General features: G+C 52.8%; 7 protein-coding genes across 10 annotated transcripts; 3 read left to right on the forward strand and 4 right to left on the reverse strand.

Annotated features, from left to right (window-relative positions):
• Positions 1 to 93: 93 nt before the first annotated feature.
• Positions 94 to 2,567, reverse strand: PV09_04099 (uncharacterized protein; the record flags this gene model as incomplete). Its single annotated transcript, XM_016357396.1, has 3 exons — positions 94 to 855; positions 900 to 2,332; positions 2,389 to 2,567. The coding sequence occupies 3 exons, from the start codon at positions 2,565 to 2,567 to the stop codon at positions 455 to 457; spliced, it is 2,013 nt and encodes a 670-aa protein (XP_016214800.1). The 3' UTR covers positions 94 to 454.
• On the forward strand, positions 2,304 to 4,430 carry PV09_04100. Of its 4 annotated transcripts, XM_016357398.1 has the most exons (5): positions 2,304 to 2,687; positions 2,793 to 3,110; positions 3,174 to 3,391; positions 3,444 to 3,890; positions 3,944 to 4,430. In XM_016357398.1, exons 2-5 carry the CDS (start codon positions 2,992 to 2,994, stop codon positions 4,153 to 4,155), a joined length of 996 nt encoding a protein of 331 aa, XP_016214802.1. In that variant the 5' UTR covers positions 2,304 to 2,687; positions 2,793 to 2,991; the 3' UTR covers positions 4,156 to 4,430. The 4 variants fall into 4 exon arrangements, with proteins under 4 accessions (XP_016214802.1, XP_016214801.1, XP_016214804.1 ...); XM_016357397.1 differs by having other exon boundaries at positions 2,304 to 3,110; XM_016357400.1 differs by having other exon boundaries at positions 2,793 to 3,391.
• A 4,150-nt stretch (positions 4,431 to 8,580) lies between these two features.
• On the reverse strand, positions 8,581 to 12,078 carry PV09_04101 (uncharacterized protein). The gene is made up of 2 exons (XM_016357401.1): positions 11,635 to 12,078; positions 8,581 to 11,573 (listed from the first exon to the last, which is right to left on the reverse strand). The coding sequence occupies exons 1-2, from the start codon at positions 11,920 to 11,922 to the stop codon at positions 8,775 to 8,777; spliced, it is 3,087 nt and encodes a 1,028-aa protein (XP_016214805.1). The 5' UTR covers positions 11,923 to 12,078; the 3' UTR covers positions 8,581 to 8,774.
• A 193-nt stretch (positions 12,079 to 12,271) lies between these two features.
• On the forward strand, positions 12,272 to 14,467 carry PV09_04102 (phosphatidylserine decarboxylase). Its single transcript, XM_016357402.1, has 3 exons — positions 12,272 to 12,746; positions 12,807 to 12,938; positions 12,990 to 14,467. The coding sequence occupies exons 1-3, from the start codon at positions 12,346 to 12,348 to the stop codon at positions 14,116 to 14,118; spliced, it is 1,662 nt and encodes a 553-aa protein (XP_016214806.1). The 5' UTR covers positions 12,272 to 12,345; the 3' UTR covers positions 14,119 to 14,467.
• An 858-nt stretch (positions 14,468 to 15,325) lies between these two features.
• PV09_04103 (uncharacterized protein) lies at positions 15,326 to 17,274 on the reverse strand. Its single transcript, XM_016357403.1, has one exon. It carries the CDS (start codon positions 17,240 to 17,242, stop codon positions 15,797 to 15,799), a length of 1,446 nt encoding a protein of 481 aa, XP_016214807.1. The 5' UTR covers positions 17,243 to 17,274; the 3' UTR covers positions 15,326 to 15,796.
• Positions 17,275 to 17,401: 127 nt separating this feature from the next.
• Positions 17,402 to 19,028, forward strand: PV09_04104 (uncharacterized protein). The gene is made up of 2 exons (XM_016357404.1): positions 17,402 to 17,622; positions 17,830 to 19,028. The coding sequence occupies exons 1-2, from the start codon at positions 17,519 to 17,521 to the stop codon at positions 18,728 to 18,730; spliced, it is 1,005 nt and encodes a 334-aa protein (XP_016214808.1). The 5' UTR covers positions 17,402 to 17,518; the 3' UTR covers positions 18,731 to 19,028.
• Positions 18,786 to 20,114, reverse strand: PV09_04105 (uncharacterized protein). The gene has a single exon (XM_016357405.1). The coding sequence runs from the start codon at positions 19,802 to 19,804 to the stop codon at positions 19,034 to 19,036; it is 771 nt and encodes a 256-aa protein (XP_016214809.1). The 5' UTR covers positions 19,805 to 20,114; the 3' UTR covers positions 18,786 to 19,033.
• Between the last annotated feature and the right edge of the window lie 380 nt (positions 20,115 to 20,494).

Here is a 20,494-nt window from a genome sequence, read left to right on the forward strand (position 1 = left end):
ACAAGTAAGACATCGGAACGCGTGTGCAACGATTGTGTCACAACATCACGAGCCAAGAAAGCTATAATTCCACTGAAAAACGTGGACAAGAATGCCATAGCAGGCTGAATTTGTTCCGAGGTGCATCTCTAGCGGCTCCTAGGAGTTGACTACGGCAGTACACTACATGTATTTTCTGCGATTGCTAATTTGTCTAGGCTCTGGAAACAGCTCAGCACATAAATGTGACTCCGAGCACTCATGTCGGCGATTAATTCCGGCTCTCATGTAAACTGCAAGGATCTGCCAGCAGATAAGACACTCCTGTTATTACTCGCCCGCTTTAGAGTACGAATGCATTTAAGCCATGTCCATGTAGTTAGATCAAGTCGTTACAGAGCGGATTGCTCATGGCTCCCATACACAGGAGCTCAGTTCTCATCTGCGTGATTAGCGAGGGGGATGTGCATTCATGCTAATACAGGTCTGGGTAAGGCGACCAATCACCATTGAATAAGGTCTGAGGAATTCCAGCCCCAAATAGAAGGTCATCAGGGTCCATATAATCCATGCTCGATAGTTGTGAGTGTACGTCTGGAATAGAAGTGGCATCGATCGACAGCGCATGTGTCGACGCTGGGTCATGCGTCTGATGAGTGCCCAACGGGAATTCGTACTGCTGGGGAGCCAGAAGTCGGCAAAACGGCTCTAGCATTTTTACGTACCGCCCAGCGAGAGTACTGATATGGCTTGCTGAGCGTAAAAAATCCATACCGTGGTCTAAGACTGTTGGATCTGGCAGGGGCTGGAGAAACTCTTGAAGAGATCTATCCAGGGTGTAGACAGTTAGCAGTACACCCATGGCGGTGAACATGTCTGGACGCATTAGCAGCTTCTGTAGCACATCAGGCCAAACTTACAGTGCAGATTGTACCACAGCGAATTCAGAAGTTGTTGATTGTACTGTGCGTAGACCAACTGAACGGTTTTGCTCGCCGTGGCAATGCAGATCTTGGACGACGCGATTGCTAGCTCTTTCAGAAACTCGTCCTCCATCGCTTGCTTGCACAGAACGAGGAAAGGCGCTCGATGCAGCAGAGTTCTCATGTTCAGATACCTAATCAAAAACACGCTTCGTTGTCTGGCGAAACCTGCGCCGTCGGGGATTTCTGGAGCAACGCGAAGATGGATGGGTAACTCATTCCACCAGGCTCTCAGCTGGCCGTCAAGCCTTACAGCGTCGCTGAGAATCCTCGACTGCGCGGATAGGCAAGGAAGAGCTCCGTTTGCCTCATGTTTCCTTGGCTCAGAGAAGTATAGTGTCTTCAATATGATGTCGTTTACCGGTGCCATCTTAGCCGTGTGGACGAAGAAGGCAGTCCTGGATGGTCTCTGTGAAGGCTGTCTTGGCTGGGCGGCAGTGTCGGTGATGTATTGGTCGTCCACCGCAGCAGGCCAGGGTATACGCATGGCATCGTCGATGTTGATCGACGGTGGCCGTCCTAGCTTCATACTTAAGGTCTTGTCTAAAGCAGTACATCCCCAAAAGACTCTCCTGCGCATCTCCCTTTCTATGGCCGAGATGGGCTGGTCTTCGGCCGGATCGATATGTAGACCCAGGGCGTAGGCGCTTCTAATCATTAAACCGGCCAAGTTCCAACAGTCGTTCAGCCGATGTGTTCCCTGTAGATAGTGGCACAGCATCAGTTGCGCCTGCACGAGACCGAGGTCAACGCTGTCGAAGACGAGGGAGAGGATGATCTCGCGGGCGCGTCGCACGAAAGGGTTGGCGATGGCAAGGAAATTCCCTCGCGCTGACGCATGACGGAACTCGCAGCCGTAGGCGAAGACGATGTTCAAGATTGCCATCCAACTGTTCGAAATGTCTACTGAGTGGGGCTCGAGCCAGAAGCTCTCGTACTGAGTGCGGAACTGAATGGAGTGTACGAAAGGGTAGAGCAGGTGAACACGCTCAAAATACGCGTCGACAAGCTCATCCGCTTGAGCCCGCGAGGGGAACGCGTACTCAGCATCGTCAAAGTCCTGATCACGCGAGAGCGACAGGCTCGGATCATCGACGTCGTCTAGCTCTGTGCTAGACTTGCTCGGCCTGGTCCTCGTCACGAATGCAAACGACGACGAGTCTCCCAGGTAGCCTTGCGAACTGGTCACGGCGACATCCTTGGAGGTTGGGCGTTCCACTGGCGACCGTTTCGACGCGGAAGCTGGGCTCGAGCCTTGCGCTCGAAGGTCAAGTTCCCTCTGCCAACCTGCCGCGGCGACAGCGACATCGGAACCGGCGGTCTGCGCGTCGGGGGCCCCTCGCTTTCTCGACTCCACCAACGCCTCCAGCCTGGAAACCTTTTTGTCAGCACGAGACGGCGCGGCACTTGTTCGTCGTCAGCCTACTGTTCGACCGAGAATGACTCCACATTCGTCAGTGGGTACTGGCAATCGATGCCGCGAATCTTACAGCTCAAGCACTGCGGCCTCGCGGCGTCGCAGCGATGCTTCCTTTTGCGACAGGAAACGCAGGCCCCGCCCGCCTTCAGCCGCCTAGCTTTCTTGGAGACGTCGTCGTTAGGCATATCTTAAAATTGCCAGTTGCGCGACCCGCGGCTGGGGGCCGGACGTTCCTTTTATTTACATGCGGGGCTTTCTTCTCGACCCGACAAAAGGTCACCTTTGCTGGCCTTGCTCAATGTGAGGTACTAATTCGCCGCCCAACACAACCCCCCTATCCTGCGAGTCGTCTTAGCATGGGTGGCACAGTCCGCAGAGCACTTTGAGCATACTGACCACCTTCCCGCAAGAATTCCTTCACAGGTCTCCCATCGAATGAACGGTACTTGTCTTGAACGCACGTTGACCACCCTGGTTCTCCTTAATCCGACCAACTGGAACCGCGACAACAATCGGGCGGACTAATTGCGCCGTTATCCTCCGGACTTTGAGGTCACCAAGCGTGATCCAGAAGGTCTCAGCCATCCGGCTGGACGTGCCACTGTCAGCATGGTTCTGAGACTGTCATTCGCCTGCTGGGACTACGATCGGATGAAGGCTTTGGAGGACGGTAGGGTGCGACCACAGGGTATTGAGCTCACTTTTCTCAATTATCGTGTCGAGGAGACGTGAGTACAGGAGCAGAGCGGCAGGAAGAACGATGCGGTCGACTAATTCGAGAAAATTGACAGCTTCTTTCGACAGCTGCGATTCCAAGAATTCGACGTTTGCGAGCTCAGTCTTTCCTCTTACGTTCTTACGCTTAATCAAGAAAATCCCCCCTTCATTGGCATTCCGGTTTTTCCATCTCGCTTCTTTAGACACCAGTCTATGTACATCAACAAAAATTCTGGCATCAAGTCGCCCTCAGATTTGCGGGGAAAGCGTATCGGCATCCCAGAATATCAGTGTACGTGCGCCTCATGACGCACCCTGAGTCTTTGCTAAAACGCTAACTATAGTGACTGCAACTGTGTGGCAGCGTGGTGTTATGGAAGATGACTTCGGTGTTTCTGCCACCGAAGTAGAGTTCTTCGCAGGTGCCCTTGAGCCCTCGGCACACGTGAGAAAAAGCAAAGTCGCCCACTCTCTGCCCCCTGGAATCACGGTCCATGAGCTGCAGCAAGGCCAAAACTTGTCGGACATGCTCGAGAAGGGTGAGCTCGATGCCATCTTCAGCGCATCAAAGCCTCCCTGCGTAGATCGCTGTGACCACTGCGACAACCTGTTTCCCAACTTCAAGGAGGTTGAGGCGGAGTATTATCAGAGAACGAAGATCTTCCCGATCATGCATGTGGTCGTAATCAAGCGAACCGTCTACGAGAAAAACCCATGGATTGCCAGGGAGTTGCAAAAGGCGTTCGCCGTGTCTCAGAAGTACGCGTACGAGGCCCTGATGGAGCGAGCAGGTAAAGAAGCAACTCCCTAGCAAGGCTGTGTGCCGCGACTAACATGCGTCAAGCATTGCGCTACATGCTCCCTTTTTTGGAAGACCATGTCAGAGAGACCAAGGCCCTCATGGGCGAAGACATGTGGTGGAAAGACGGATTCTGGGAGAACAAGCACGTGTTGGACAAGTTCTTGGAGTATCATCACAAACAGGGACTATCCAAACGCCTCATGCGGGCTGAAGAACTTTTCGCGCCGAACACCCTAGAGAGTTTTGTGATATAATGCAGTTTCATGAAGGGCCTGAATATCGTGCAAGACTGCTCCTATGATCTGGCGGTCAACAACTGATGACGAAAAATGAAGCGAGAAAAAAAAAAGCAAAGATCCTGGCTCTCCAATTTTCTGCTTCTATCCTGCACAATCCAATCTGCGATCGAACCCGCATAAACACAAAATCAGATCTAGGTACTAATTTCCTCGTTGCTATCGTAGATTATTTTCTGTTATGGCTGATTTTGCGCCGAAATGAAGAAATTGTATTAACCCCTGGTTCTGCGGCTATATATGTATCTCCCTTTTCTCTCTCTCTCTCCAAAACCGACCTGCTCAGACTTTTGTTGTCAAATTTATTGGGCAATATTCAAAGGTCATTGTGGAAATTGGGCGAGCCCAGCCTCTCGCGCCACTGCTGACCTCTCCAGATCAACAGGATAATTCCAGTGTATAGCGCAACGCTGATGCAAGCCATCACAGACCAGGCGGTGCCATATGTTGTCTTCTGGGCGAATGGGATCATGTAAAACCCAAGGGTGAACGAAAACTCTTGTCTGCCGAACCCGAGAATGGTCCCGATTTCAGCCGACTGTGGTTTGTAGCAGTCGGCCAGGTATGCAAAAATGTTGGTAGAGATCACTAGTTCGACGAGTGGTCAGCGATGCGACAACCATCCTTTTTCAACGGCGAATACGTACTTTGCAACCCAAATGCTGCTATTCCAATCCCGATGCATGGACCACTCCAGTGAGTTTTGTATTGGAAGCACACTCCTTCAATGATAACTCCTGCGGGGAGCAGGATAAGAGCGGGCCAAATGGCGTGGAGCCGGGCCTCGGGCTTCACCTCGCCGCCGGTCCGCTTCCTATGCAACCGCAGTATAAAGTCGCTGACAGGACCGGAGAAAATCTCTCCCACCACAGAGCCGATCGTTGTTGACACGCCAAAGGCGAGGCCAACTTGGGCAGTGTCGAAATGGTAGATACCTCCAAAAGCAGCAGAGGCCGTGACGGCAAACAGCACGGTGCCGAGACCAAAGGTGTAGCTGTAGTAGATGAACGTAAAAAGCACCGAGGGATACTTCAACATGATGAAACAATGCGTGAAGTCGTAGAGCCGCGGCCATCGTTTCGCCTTTACCGTCTGAAATGTGAGAAGCTGGAACCAACCCTTGGCGGGCTCTTGCTTGGATTCGCCCGTGACCTGGTCGCGATGGTACAGCGTCTCCGGCAGGAAGAAGATGTTGACGAGCAGGGTGGCGCCTAGCACTATGACGGGGACCCAGTAGCACCACCTCCAGCTATGGGTGTACTTGGCTACCAGTCCGCCACAAATCGCAGCGATATGCGCTCCATTCGTGAGGAAAATGATGTAGATGCCCATCATCTTGCCACGCTGGTGCATGAAGAACAGATCCGCAACCACGGAGGCGCCGATACCCATTCCAGCTGACGTACCTACACCGACGAAACATCGCGCTGCCAACACGCCTCCATAAGTCTTCGCCAGCGCGCTTCCCACGCCGGCGCAGATTCCAATAACGGCACTGATCAGGTAGATCGGTCTTCGACCGTATAGATTGGACAGCGGAGAATACAGCAACGGAGCGGCTCCAGAAAAGGCAATAGCCAAAGTTGTCTGATACGAGGCCTCGGTGACTGAGATTTTGAAGGTCTGCGCAAGTGGTCGGTATGCCGGATTGACGAAGCCATGAGTAAACGGGCCAAGGAAGGCTAGAAAGGAGACCTGGAGCAGAACAACGAGCTTGATGCCGAAATGCCAATTGAGAGGATCTGTAGACGAGATCAGGTCTGAACTGAACGCAAAGGAGTGTTGTATGGCCCACCGTAGGGATCCGAGCTAGGCTGAGGACGCAATGGATAGCCGTCTGGGTCGAGAAGTGGGTCGCTGGCTCGCGTGTGCTCGCTCTTGTTCCCGACGTCGTACTGCTTCTCTGCGTCCAGCTTGTCGTCGATCGCCGCCATCTCAGGAGCGCCCATTTGCGATGCAGCAAAGTCAGGTCTGGAAAAATGTTTTGGAGGGACGAGAGAGACGCATTTTGCACGGTCGAAAGCACGCCGTCCGAAGAATAAGAGCGATGATGCAGGGCGCTCGGATCGCGAGCGGTCGCTGCCGCACGCGTGGATCGCGCGTGGTCGCTTAGAGGCCGTTGGTGCTCAATGAGGCAGCCTGGAGCATCGCACGGGGGTGGAGAAAAGCTGGGGTTGGCATTGGAGCGCTTCGCGGCCGCGGAGCTGCTCCGAGCGGAAACATGGGAAGGATTGCGACACCGGCAAGGGGGGGGATCGGAGCAAGACCAAGACCAAGAGCCGGGAACCATCTCGTCGGTGTGTCGCTAACGCTGGATTATCCCGTCATTTGTTTGAGAAGCCATTGTCGTGGGCCAGTCGCCGCGAGGGCTGCGTTTCACGCTCGAAAATGGCTAGCGGGACCCGCCGACCCCGTTACCCGGCGTCGAACAGGTCACCTGCCTCGACTTATCGAGCAAGGTCTTTCTCATCTCTTGCCGCTTGCCAGCCATGTGCTTTCGGAAGCAGGGAGCGTCGTTCCCGCAACGTGATCGACGTGCAACTTCGTCGAAGTGGCCGGATCTCAAACGGCGATAAGAACCCCAATTAGTTCGGTTGTAGTCCCCAAGCCTTTCTGCATAGTAAATAAGATTCCGCGTTCCTGTCTTGGCCCATTTGCGGCGAGAAAAAATTTCAAAAAAAAGAAAAGAAAAAGAAACAATCCAAACAGCTCATTCATGCAGAACCATTCTCCGGCAGACCAACATCCCAGGTCAGAAGCAGGCTACAATCCGACTCCAATCAAGTGAACAAATTCCTGCAGCCGCATCCTGATTTGATTGGATCGAAAGCTTCTCGTAATGAGTCGGAAGATATGCTTAAGCATCTACTTTAGACCACAGCTCCTCAACTAAATGTCGTCGAAGCGACTAACTAGTCCGAGCGAAGAAATCGAGTTTGTTGCAATCATAAGAGTACGAGATAACCCGGTGCGTGAAGCGAAGAAGCTCTAGGTCACGTGCACTCAAGTCACCTTATCTACAGCCGTAACTCAAGTTACCCAGTTCCTCGTCAAGCTAGGGTGCTAAAAAACAACTCATCCTGATGCTCGTGATGGAAATTCTTGCAATGCCCATAGCCAAGGACAAAGGATGCTAAAAATCCTATTTATGAAGGAGGATATCTCGTGATACCATCCCACGATCAGCGCACTTCGTTAGGAATAAATCTCTAGCACAGAGTCCTCGCTCCTTAGCTCCTTCAGTGTGATTCAAATCTTCTCTGTCCCGAGTTTCTCTCGTTTCAGATATCTTGAACAAGTATCCAAATAGATCACGGAGAAAGTCATTGTAACTGCATCCCATCCACTCGGCTTAACGATGGACTCAACAACATTATATGGCCTTTCTTGTTTCAAGCATGTGTCTGGGTGGAATTTTTATTTTGTTTTTGGTTTTCAAAAAAAAAAAAAATATGGCGGCTTCTATTTATCCCGCCAAGGCTGGTGTAAAGGCTTGCAGTGAATGCACTTGACACATCCATTGAATGTTTTCGCTTGTTCCGTCTCAGCTCCGCAGGAATGATCCCTCTCCCAAAAAAGGGCGGAGGATAAGAATGAAAAACATTGAGCGTGGTTGTATTTGTGATCAGCTTTGCTGGACAGATATGAGCTTGGGCGTTTTCCAATTGGCGACGGAGACCAGAGCGTCTTCAATATGAAGTTGCACGTACGATCGCGCCAATTCTGGTTCCAACAGTGAAGTGAACTGGTCTGATATTGTCCGAACTCTACTCCTTAGTCTTCTTCTCTTGACTTCTTTTTTGCAATAACTGCTGACTGGAGGTTCGAACCCACCACCATGAAGATCAATGTCACGCTGAGCACGGGACCACCCGTAGGTAACCGACTATGACAGTATGATAATCCCAGGGAGAAAAGAGCACGCACGGCAAATCAAGCCTCAGTTCGACATTGCGTGTAGCGTGGATTCGAGTTTTGACAAACACGTCTTTTCCTTAAAGAAAATTTTTTTTCTTAAAACAAAAAAAATAAAGCAAAGGAAAGCAGAAGCTGAACAAAAATTTCAGCAGCGGACTGTTACTCCTATGTTTCCACAAGCAACACGGCAAACCACCAGGTCGTCACGCTCGACAAACAAAACATCTAAAGAGATGGGGAAAAGAAACAAAAATCCGAAAGGCCATTCGAGCAAAAAAGTTGTCCTCCCAACTTCTGATCAGGCGGTCTCTGAACTCGGTTCGGTTCGAACATGCGTTTTAAGCCTTGCGCGAGAGGCGGCCTTGATCCCGTATCGACATGGTGACTGCTCAGGTTGGACGCTTACGCTTAGCACCGGCTAGCTTTGCTGATGAGACTGCCAACTGAGGTGTGCACCACCCGGTCCGCACGTTGAAAGCAATTGGGTCGCATTTGCAATATATCTGCTATGAATGTGGTCGGCGAGAGCCGGGTGACGTCTATCGACATAGGAGAAAAACGAACTTTGAGTTACAATTTTTTATCCCCCCATTTTTGAAATTTGGTACAGTCGCTCGAATGAAATCATTTCCTCAGTCCATTGATACTCATTTCATCACTCAATCTACGTCACCGCTGTCAGCTTTCTCTTTCCCCTTGTTTACCCTCTCAGCACCACCAGCCCTGTTCACACTCGTGCTCCCTTCCGCCGTGCCAACGGCCACACAATCTTTTGCCTTCTTTTCTTCTTCAGCCTCGCTCCTCTTCCTCGCCTCCTCTTCCTCAGCCCTCCTCCTCTCTTCGGCAGCTCTCTCTGCCTCTCTCCGCGCCCGTTCATGGTTTCTAACAACAGCCTCGCCTACACCAGGCCAAAGACTTGCCAATGCCAGCGCGATGGTGCGTTCAATCTGTCTCAACGTGTCGCGCATCCTACGGCGCTGTCCTTCCGCTTGCTGGACCATAAGACGTCGCGCTGTTTCTTCTGGCGTGGGGAAACCGGCGGCACGTGAGGAGCCTTCACCTGCATTGTTGCCAGGGGCCGTCTGTTGTTGCTCGTTAGGACGATTGCCCCTCGCCTCGTCCACGACTTCTTGAAAATGACGTTGGATGCTATCCAACAGTCCGTTGAGCCGTTGGCCGAAGATGCCGGCGTTGATCCCCCATACGAGACCGCCGAGCACGAGCAAGATGAGCAGGCGTCCGTATCCACGGCCGGAGGAGAAGAAAAACCAGCCAAATATGCAGAGACGAACAATTAGCCACAGGTTACGGACAATGGGGGCAAGAACATCGCGCATCTCGTCGGGTTGTTGCCGAGCCTGACCTTGTACAGCACGTGCAGGACCAGCAGGAGGTGCGGGTTGCTGCTGTGGCTGTGCGTGTGCAGGACCAGCGGCTGGAGTTTGACCGTGCTGCCCGATCCCAATGACTGATGCCCTCGCCGTCGACGTGTTTGTCGCGTTCGAATCGATTCTACTTGACTGGCTTCTCCCTTGCGAAGCAAGCGGTATCGAAAGGCCAGCTTGCAGCGCAGTTCGCAGATCGGCGCGTTGCAAAGCATATGTCATTTCCTGCGCTGCACGGTTGAAGTCACGGATCAATTGATCATGGGGTAGCTGTGCTGCGAGGAGCGGGTAAAGCACGTCGAGAGGGAGTTGTCCTGTGCCGAGCGGGCCGCTAGGGCCGATAAGAAGATAGTGTTGCGTGTTCGTTGGGTCAGAGAGCAAGTGAAGCTCAGGACAGGCAGGGCTCGCATTGTAAGTCGTCGTATTGGTCTCAGGAGACGTATCCGTTGTTGTAGACGGCGTAGACTGAGAAACGGAAACGTCTGGATTGGAGACAGATTCGGGAGACACTGTCGCCTGTTCTTGGGGTGCAGCAGGAGTAGCTGCCGTTGACGGCTCAGCTCGAGGCAGAGACTCTGCGCTTGCAGCATTGCTTCCAGCCAGGGCGTCGATGCGCTGAGACACGCCACGTCCTTGTCCCTGTAATGTATGGAACATGGCACTTAAGCCTGCAAACTCCGGCTGGAAGCGCACATTCGGGTGGGCATTCGCCAGAGCGTTCAGCTCATGACCGAACCCATCAATATGAGCGTTCATGCTTTGGGCGAACGCTCTAATCTGCGATAGTTGTTCCTCGGTCAAGGCGGGAGCGGGCTGGCCATCGGCGTTTGTCCCAGTCGCTAGAGCACCCAGAAGTTGGTTGAGATTTTGAATTTCCAGATTCGTGTGCATAAGGCGATGCTGAAGTTCTGCAGCTGGTGTCCCAACTCGTCTCGGTCCATCGCTCACAGACCGTGCAGGTGACACTGAACGAGGTGTGCCGTGTGGGCGAAGCCCTGCCACAGGCACAGCTACAGGCATCTGAAACCCCTGGCCGGTCTGAAAAGGTGCGAAGGCGAATCCCTGTGGCAAAGGCATGGGAATTGGGATCTGTGGTAGCTGCTGAGCAAAGTGAGCGTAGGGGTGTGCAAAAGGATGGTGGTTCTCAACCGTCCTGATCGACCAGCGTGATCCATCAGGGTTCACACCGGACTGCTCGCGAATGGTGGGCGAGGGACCATTGGATTGAGAGCCGTTTGGCGGATGTTGCGAATTGCTCGAGGATGGCTGCTGCGAGTCCGTTGCCGATGTTGACGGTACAGAGGCTGGAGGATCGGGAGCATGGCGAGCAGAAGCTTGTGAGTCCATCGATCGTCCTCTCTCCTCTGACTCCGTGTCAGAAGGGCGATCTTGGGGAGAGCCTGCATCCCCGCCTGTATTTTGCGCTTGCCTATTCGTATCACCAACCGAGGCCATGAATTGTTGAAACAGCTGTTGTCCTGAAGAGCGAGACTGTAACGGCTGTGAGGTCGGTCCTGATGGAGATGCACCCGCAGATTGAGTAGTTTGGTCGGCGGACTGCGACCGGGTCTGTCCGCTGGGCAACAGATGCTCCAGTCCACCGTTTCTGAGAAAATGTTGATTGAGAAGCTGATTAACGACTTCAGGTGGCAGATTGATAGGCTGCCCATTCGCAGTGATGTTCGCCCGGATGTTTGCATTGCCAATCACCGATCGGAAGATGGGTTGATCTAACACGGCCTGCGTTCGGGGCTGCGGCTGTTGTAGAGGCGGCTGAGAGCCTTGAGAAGGACGCTGCGGAGCAGGACTAGCCGTAGTGTTGGTGCTCGTCGTTGCGGAGGGAGCAGGAGTCGGCGCCGGAGGCTGGGCATGCGGTTGCCAGCTAACGGGCCCTCTGAAGGGGCTCGCGGCGCCCGTTCCACGCGGAGGCACCGAGGATGGCCTCGGTATCGATGAAGGAGGGTAAATGGACGCTCGCACGCTTGGTACTGGGGACGGAGCCGCCTCTCGCTGCGAACTTCCATCTCTTAACGGTAGTACCAAATGCAAGGTGTGCTGGCGTTGCTGCCGGACCTAAGTCTCTCATTGAGCACCGCCATGTCGAAAAACAAAGTCACACAATAATGGGACGTACGCTATTCTCGCCGAAGACACTCGCCAGCGTGTCTTCGTCTCTCTGCAGCACCCGGCCAAAGTAAATGAGCCTCTGTCTTGCAGGCGGCGGACGTGAGGGCAGCGCGGCGGTAATCCTGCCTCGCAGCTCTCCCAACGTCGTGGTCGTGGGAAGATTCTCCAGAAAGAGGCCACTAGCCGGCACCTCGGGCGACGGTGACAGCAGCTTCAGGTCAATGGTTTGCACCTTGGGTTCCTGTTGGTCGCCTCCGGCCGCCGTCCGCGGCTGAGATGTGTCCTCGCCATCCATCACGGTCTCCACCAGTCGAGCGAAGTCTCAATGAAGCAACGGCGGCATAAGAGTCAGCACGCTTTGCGCATCAGCATAAGCGGCAGAGGCATGCGTGAGAGCCTGAGCAAGCGGCCAGGACGCAGGTAAGGACAAGAAGAAGTAAGTCAAGCTCTCTGTGGGATTCTGGGAAAAGGCGGTCGTATGTGCAGCAAGGTAGGGGGCCCGACGCACTGGGCTAGCGGCGGATGCAGCCGCGTCGATTGGCGGCGTCCAGCAAAGGCGAGCGAGCGGTCTCGCTGTCGAGGCCAATGACAAGGCGCTGCTTGGGCACTAGTCAAACGTCATTCACCGTGATCGAAGAATGATCCACTGTTCTCTCTGCGAGAAAGCTTCATCGGACTGCATTGCTGGCGCAGCTATCTAGGCGATGGGTGGCACATCATGGCCGTCTCAAGATTGTTCTCTCGACCGCGGGCTCTCCCTCCTCCCACTTCGATCTCTTCTCGTCATCTTCGACTGAGTCCTATCTCGCATGCTTCTCAAGCAAGGAACCCGCAGACATGGCGCACGTTCTCATCGTCTGCAGGACGGCATCAAAAGCCGCGCGGCAAGGAGTCGTTTCGGTCAAGACTGGGCACTGCGCTGAAAGGCACAAAGATAGAGTGGTATTGGTTGCCGGCTACCGCAGGCATTGCCTTTGTAGGTGGTCTGCAGTCATATCGCATGTATGCGACGGCCAAGGCAAAGGAAGAGGAGGCCGACAACGCCAGCCTGTACAGCGATGACGGAGAACCAGAGAAAAAGCCAAAGAAGAGAAAGAGAACTCGTCCTAGCGGCCCGTGGTAAGTGCCCTTCGCCTGGAGTGCGAGAACGTCAGAGCACAGTTATTGACAGCAGTCCAGGCAGGTTCAAATCATGTCTACGCTGCCACTGAAGGCTCTCTCGCGAGCCTGGGGGTGGTTCAATTCCTGCGAAATACCCTACTATCTGCGTGTTCCGGGCTTCAAGCTATATGCTTTCATATTTGGCGTCAAGTACGAACGGAGCGCACATTCGCTGGCATCCTCAAGCTAATTGCGTGGCAGTCTGAACGAAGTGGCAGAGCCTGATCTACATGCCTATCGCAATCTTGCCGAGTTCTTCTACCGCGAACTCAAGCCCGGTTCACGACCTCTCGACCCGAACCCCAACGCCGTTCTCTCTCCTGCGGATGGCAAGGTGATTCAGTTCGGAGCCATTGAGCATGGCGAAGTGGAGCAAGTCAAGGGAGTGACCTACTCTCTCGACGCTCTACTCGGCACGAAGGCACCAACGGCGGCGGCCAAGCTCGCAAGCTCTTCAAGATCGCCTTCTCCAAGCCCCGAGCGATCGAACAACGGCGACGAAGAGCATATCAAGCGTGACGAGGAGTTCGCGCGCATCAATGGCATAAGCTATACGTTACCTAATCTGCTTTCTGGCAGTCCGGACAAGGAGTCCAAGTCAGGCATCAAAGTGGATCAATCTACGCCGTCGAAGCCAACGTCTGAAGCCGAAGTCCGAGCCGACCTCGCACTGTCTGAGAGACCGTGGTGGGCGCCTCGCACCACGAAAACACCCACGCAGCTATACTACGTAGTCATCTACCTAGCCCCAGGTGACTACCACCGGTTTCACTCGCCCGTTTCGTGGGTCGTCACCTCACGTCGCCACTTCGCGGGCGAGCTCTACAGCGTCAGCCCGTACTTGCAACGTACATTACCGGGCCTCTTCACGCTGAATGAGCGCGTCGTCTTGCTTGGCCGCTGGCGCTGGGGTTTCTTCAGCTACACGCCCGTCGGCGCTACCAACGTCGGCTCCATCGTCATCAACTTTGACAAGGAGCTGCGGACCAATTCCCTGCTCACCGACACGGCCGCCGACCGCGCCGCTGAGGAAGCTGCTGCACGTGGCGAGCCCTACTCTGGCTTCTCGGAAGCCACGTACGAGAATGCTAGCGCGATTCTGGGGGGCCACGCGTTGAAGAGGGGCGAAGAGATGGGAGGTTTCCAGCTGGGGAGCACGATTGTGCTTGTGTTCGAAGCACCCAAAGGAAGAAGAACGACGAGCTTTGACGAGGGTTATTCCGGGGTAAGGCAAGGCGGCTGGAGATGGTGCATTGAGAAGGGAATGAAGGTCAAAGTTGGTCAGGCTCTTGGCGAGGTGCTGGAGGACACGGACAAGAGCTACTGGTAAGCTGCGCGGGTGGGTGTCTCCAGGAATGCATGTACAGATACTGTGTGTAATTTGGTTGTACGACCCCTTTTACGGATGAAGATAGCGGGCGGACGTCGAATTTGTGGCTCCCGAATGGTTTGACGTCCAATCCAGACTGTCGAGCCATTAAATATAAATAGAGTTATACAGCTGTCGTGGTTAACCAAAACCATGCAAAGGACAAACTATATCCAATATCCCCATTTTATGGATGCGGGGTATCGAATCTGCATGATGCTGCCCATCAAGCACATTTCTAAGACGCTCACTCTGGTTCTGTCAAAAACGTGGTAGCGAAGATCACACAGCTGAACGATCTTCTTCAACCGTCCGGTTGCAGATCCGGCCGCGATTCCGACCGTTACCAAAAAACTGCGCCTAGCCTATCAACGAGCGCGTCGGTCTAGCAAAACAGCTCATGCGATAATCAACCTTTCAACAAAGGGCTCGGATTCACCGTGGAAGATATGATTCTGGTTGGCCTCTGGTCACTGGGGACGCATGTCGCTTTCGCGAACGTTGGTGGAGAGAAGGGCATGATAGGGCAGAAATCCCACAGCAAGCGCTCAGCTCTCGATAGTGCAAACCAACAAACGTAGCAGCTGAACATCTCGCAGACTGAAGGTGGCCATGTCATCCTGACATGGCCATCAACTGGCACTCTCAGCTCGCGTATATCTATTCAGTCTGCGCTCGATGGGGGATGAGGGGCGTTACCTGGCATTTGCATACTACAGCACAAAAGCAATCCTCAGCACGAGTAAACTTCAGGCCATTCAGTTCTTGTTCGAAGCCTCTCGACTGTACGACCGTCAGCATGAAGCTCACCACTGTCACTGTTTCCGTCCTCGCGGTGCTAGCTGCTGCGACACCGACTCCCGACGAGACCACGAAAAGAGCAACGGTGACGGTCAATCCGGCTTGCACTGCCTGCCAGGTCCAACAGTTGTCTTGCGTTCTCACCTGTCTGTCTGGGGGTCTGACCTCATTGCTTACATTTATCTCTTGTCTCAGCACCTGTCAGACCAATCTGGCTACGTGCAAGGCGGCGGTCAAGACGCTGCCAAAGGTGAGAAACTACCTGTGTAATGTCTTAGCATTGGTGTTGATCGTACTCTCAGTGCACTTGAAGAGTATGACCGGATGGAAAAGGAATGGAAATGTCTACACGGAAATGAAACATATAATGACCAACAACGTAACTGATGAATACGAATCCAAAATTCGAGCAAATAGTTTGCAGACATAAACTTTCCGCGACGTTTCTTCTGTTGTACAAACGAAAAAAGAACTCGAAATTGAACTCGCCCCGTGAAGTAGGATGCTGAAGCTTTCCCATGCAAATGTGAGAGGACTGGTCATAAACCTCCGGATAGCCATTTTTTTTCTTTTGGAATTAGCGAGACTGTCCTCTTTTCTGGATCAGCATGTGGCTCATCAAGTTCTCCTGATTTGTTTAATTCTTGCATGCTGTGCAGCTTAGAACCGGAACTCGCTAGCATCAGAATGGAAGTACCAAGCGATGCACCGCTCCGACCTTTGAGTTGATGATCGTTCCTCGTGTGGTCTACCATCAATGGCAAAAGAGAAGTGACCTAAGCCGCAGGTTCATGCTGTATCTCCAAAAAGCACGCTTTGTACCGTATCATTCAGTTCCTCATAATTCATTGTCAATCACGTCAGCTCTCATTCGCGTCTGCTGTCCGCTAGCACCAGGATGTAATGTGCCTCGAACGTTCTCGCTCGACTCTGACACGATTAGTTCTTTCTCAAATACGTTCTTAATAATTGCTAAGCGCTCATGTCGTTCGTCCACGGGACATAATCTGTACCAGCACAGAATTCCGAGGACTCCATATCCATGCTCTTCGTCATCGAACAGACCCCGCTCTCCTGGTGCTTGCTGCTCAATGCTCATCGACCAAGCGAGTTTTGATATAGCCTTTTCTTTTAGGCTGTCCAGGTTGCCACATGCAACGATCTTCAAGGCCGCGTCAATGAACACTTCCTTCGTCGTCTTTTCGTAGTCGATCTGCACCCTGTGCTCTACATCGAGTAGACTTTGCAGCCCGTAGACTTTATCTCTCACATCCTCACAAAGCCCATGCGTGTACGTCTGAAAGCAACGTGCAATATCTACTCGTTTCTTGTCCTCTCTGAATGTGTTCCTATCGCGGAGAAGGCTGTCCCTGAAACCAAAAGGACTCTCTCTTACTCTTCTAGTCAACCACCTGCCACCTCTAGATGGATTTTCTCTGCGGTTGATCCAGTCTCTCTGCGCAGGCCTGGGCTTGAGTTTCCTCGTGGCCGCGTTATGACGTATCAAAAATTCCGAAAGCTTCGAAACATCGTTGGCATCTAATACCATGTCGCCACAGAAGTACCTGAGCTCTCTAGCTAACATAACTTCTTGTATTATCCACAGTCGACCCCAGTATGCATTTTGGAGAATATGTTTGGCAAGGGACATGCGCTGAAGACATTGCAAGGAGTGTGACATAACTTTGCTAGACTGTCCTTGGTGGCTTGGAGTGTTTGACAGAGCAGAACTATCCTTCTGGCAGTCTTCAGAGCATTGAGGTTTCCAACCCTCGACATCCTGTTGACCAAGCCAGATGATAACTTCATTCGCCAACTCGTAAATTTTTGACATCAATTGAACCTGATGGTTGCGTTCGACAACTGTATCCTGATTGATACATATCTGGTCGATCCAGATGTACTCTTCTGGATGCCGTTTGGCATACGCATAGAGAAAGTCAGCAAGATTCTTCCGTACACGGAGAACACTTCCTTCTACGGTGATGTCGTAGCAAGGCGTGGGTGGACCCCAGGTATATGAAAGCGCACGGAATCTGATGGGCGATCCACCGTTAGAACTATCGTTCTTGGGGTCTCGAACGATATTCTCCAAGTTAAAGTGCTCAATGCGGGCCTCCAATTCGTCATCCGGAGTGATTACGATCTTGAACAGCCTTATCTCTTGTTTTTGGGTATCAAGGGCTCCATGTCTGTATTTGTCCCAGTGTCGAGGTCGCGCCCATCCGTTCGAGCGCTGAGAGGTGAGCCCCAACTTCAGATAGAGCAAAATTTTGTCAAGCATTAGTTCATATCACCAACAGGACTCGCCCAGTGCTCAAAGTCTCGTTCCAATCAAGCCGAACAAGAACCAGAAGTGCAACCAAAGCCGACATGCTCAATGCCGAGATCGGGTGGCTTGCCTCTACTCAAGGTGACGACCCCTACCGTCAATAAATCTCCATGACTCCAATCCCCACCTCACCGCAAGTTTACCTGCGCGCAAACAGCCATTGTTATCTCAAATCGAGCTCAATTTACTCCCAAACTACCGGCCGGAGAATAGAAGACAGAGGCGACTATGTCTGCCTCGTTACCTGGGAGCCGCGAGCTCCCAGCTTCGCAGTATGACCTTTCAACATACTGGGGTCGCGTGCGTCATGCAGCAGACATATCTGATCCGAGGTGAGGAGTGACAAACCATGCGATGACTTTCGACGCCGGGTGTGTAGTGAGTAACACTACCTCTTGCATTTCGTTTGTGGTTTTCTTACAGTGCGACGCGATGCTTTGCGCTCATTGTCTGTACCGTTGAAATTTTTTGGGGCAGCTTCTCACGGGCTGTACCCTGTGTGATGCATGCGAAAGATGTCTCGCTAATAGGCTTCACAGGATGCTCCTTGTGTCCTCCTCCGGTCTTCAACAAGCAAAACAGCTCATCACACAATACAAGACGGGTGCGATAAAGTCAATGACCCCAGAACTATGGCGCGCAAAGAAGATTGTGGACAGCACGTTGCACCCGGACACGGGAGAGCCAGTTTTGCTTCCCTTTCGCATGTCGTCCTTTGTCCTGTCCAACCTGATCGTCACAGCCGGCATGTTGACGCCGAATCTTGGCTGGCGTGGTACGTTAGGCTGGCAGATTGCGAACCAGAGCCTGAACGTTTGCATAAACGCTTCCAACGCCAACAAATCAAGCCCACTGAGCACTAGCACGATGGTGAAGAGCTACTTGCTTGCTGTGAGCGCGAGTTGCTCCGTCGCTCTGGGCTTGAACGCACTTGTGCCGCGGCTAAAACGCATCTCTCCCGGAGCGAAGGTCATCTTGGGCCGACTGGTACCCTTTGCTGCGGTAGCCACTGCCGGCGCGCTCAACGTCTTCCTCATGCGTGGCGAAGAGATACGTAGAGGCATAGACGTGTACCCAGTACGTTCGGCAGCAGAGAAGGAAACGGAAGCAGAACCACCCAAGAGCCTGGGCAAGTCGAAGCGCGCCGCAACGATAGCAGTGGCTGAGACGGCGGCATCACGCGTATTCAACGCTACTCCAGTAATGGCGATTCCGCCTCTGATCCTTGTGCAGCTGCAAAAACAGAAATGGCTTGCGACCCGTCCGCGGCTGGTGCTGCCTGTGAACCTTGGCTTGATTCTGGTCACGAGTCTGTTTGCGCTACCTTTGGCACTTGCAGCTTTTCCGCAGCGGCAATCAATCAGCGCCGACAAGCTCGAGGAGGAGTTCCACGGTAAAGGTGGTGAAGGTGGTCTTGTTGAATTCAATAGAGGGATCTAAGCTCACGCTTACCAATTGTTACTCAGCAAGGCGCTGGTGGTTTCTCAAGTCAAACTTTCAAGAAAGAAGTAAATTTTTAGACGCAGAAACTAGACATGTGTGGCCTTTGTATACGGACACAAGTATACCTTTATTCTCCAGCGGTAGGCATTCAAGTACGCATTGAAAATTTTTGTGTGTTGTCTGTCCAAACTCTGGCCTCAAAAGTTGCCACGCCAAGATAGTGTTAGACTGTGGGGTTGGTTGTTCACCATCCACCATGGCAGTCGCTAGGTACAGCCATGCAACATTACCCTATTCGATTTATCCTTGCCAAGTCTCTTGAACATCTCTGGTGTCCTCGTAGATCTGATGCCATGACAGGTTCGACCACTTTGCTGGATCGCGCGATGAAGCCAGCCAGTCTCGAATAGCTAGGACGCATTGTTCTGCCCATCTTTGATACGGTACATGACCCACACCAGTGGCCAGCGGTGTCATAAGAATACTTGTGATCTTTGACTCTTGACGGGCGCGCTTGTTGTGTTCCTCTATGGCGCAGAGGAGAGACCAAATGCACTCATATACGACTTCGCGATCCCACGTTACCTCCTGGGGGACGCGCATCGTCGGGCAGAGGAGAAGATATTTGACGCCCCAGGGAAGCAGCCTTGGAGGTCTACTTCTTCGCAGGACGTCCAACGCTTCATCAGAATGCATTTCCTCCTCGTCCTCGAGCGGCACCACTGTGCAGGTCCCTGGCGGCGCAAACCCCTTCCATTTCTCGTACAACACCTTCTGCGCTTTGCGGGTGGTCCAGTCGTAATCGTTTGGCGGACTTAGGGCGCAGGAGATCGCGTCATCGAATGCGCCATCGAGTCTTCCGTATGAGTTCGCCGGCGAAACAATCGCGTCCCATCTCAGAGATTCCGGAAGCGTGTTCAGCCTGCCGTGATGGACCGTGATTTCCACGTGAGAATTGAGGTCGGGAAAATACTTCTTCGCGGCTTCGCCGAAGGTGTCTGAAACCGTCGTCGTGAGACAGAGAAGATGAATGTGGGGCAATCCCGCTCCAGTTGACCTTGCGTCAGTCATCCTCAAGTTTGGTCCTCAATAGAACTGTGAAGTCAGTGAGAAGTGAGTGGTACGTATGTCGGCCATCATGATGATGACCTCGAGCTCTTATAATCAACCATGCCGAAGCCCTTTTTAATGCTGTTGCCTACACTAAATTCATCTGGATGTTGCCAGATGTCGTCTTACAGTTCTGCTGCCTGCAACGCGCCGCGACGACAGATTCTGCGGGTGCACACAACGTCAAATGTTTCATTTTCGAAGCCACAGCGAACTTCCTCGCCCGCTCAAAAGCCCGACGATGGCTCTATGACACACAAGCTCAGGCGTGCATCGGGGGTTGCGAGAAAAGTGTGCCAGCATCTGCCAAGCCAGCCTGGTTACGGCGATAGTTGGCATCTCCACCCTTAAAATCCGCATTCCCAAACAGGAGATTACGGTTCAAAGAGGAAATCCTGAGTCCAAAGAGGACTAAGTCGCTGTCTCAAGCTGGGCGATGCAATTTTGCATGTCCGCGGCCAGAACGAGGCCCCACAAAAGACGCCCCAGTGAGCGTGCCAGGATCTACGCAGACTCATGGTATATGTGAGCACTAACGACTGGAAAAACGATATCGAAGCCACCTACGCCATTATCTCGGCAATGTATTCGTCAGCACGGGGCATCATAAGTTCTTCTTTGTTCTGCGTGCGACCGCAGACATGGCTTTCC

This window comes from Verruconis gallopava (genome assembly GCF_000836295.1).
Source record: "Verruconis gallopava strain CBS 43764 unplaced genomic scaffold supercont1.11, whole genome shotgun sequence".
In the NCBI taxonomy this organism is placed as follows: domain Eukaryota; kingdom Fungi; phylum Ascomycota; class Dothideomycetes; order Venturiales; family Sympoventuriaceae; genus Verruconis; species Verruconis gallopava.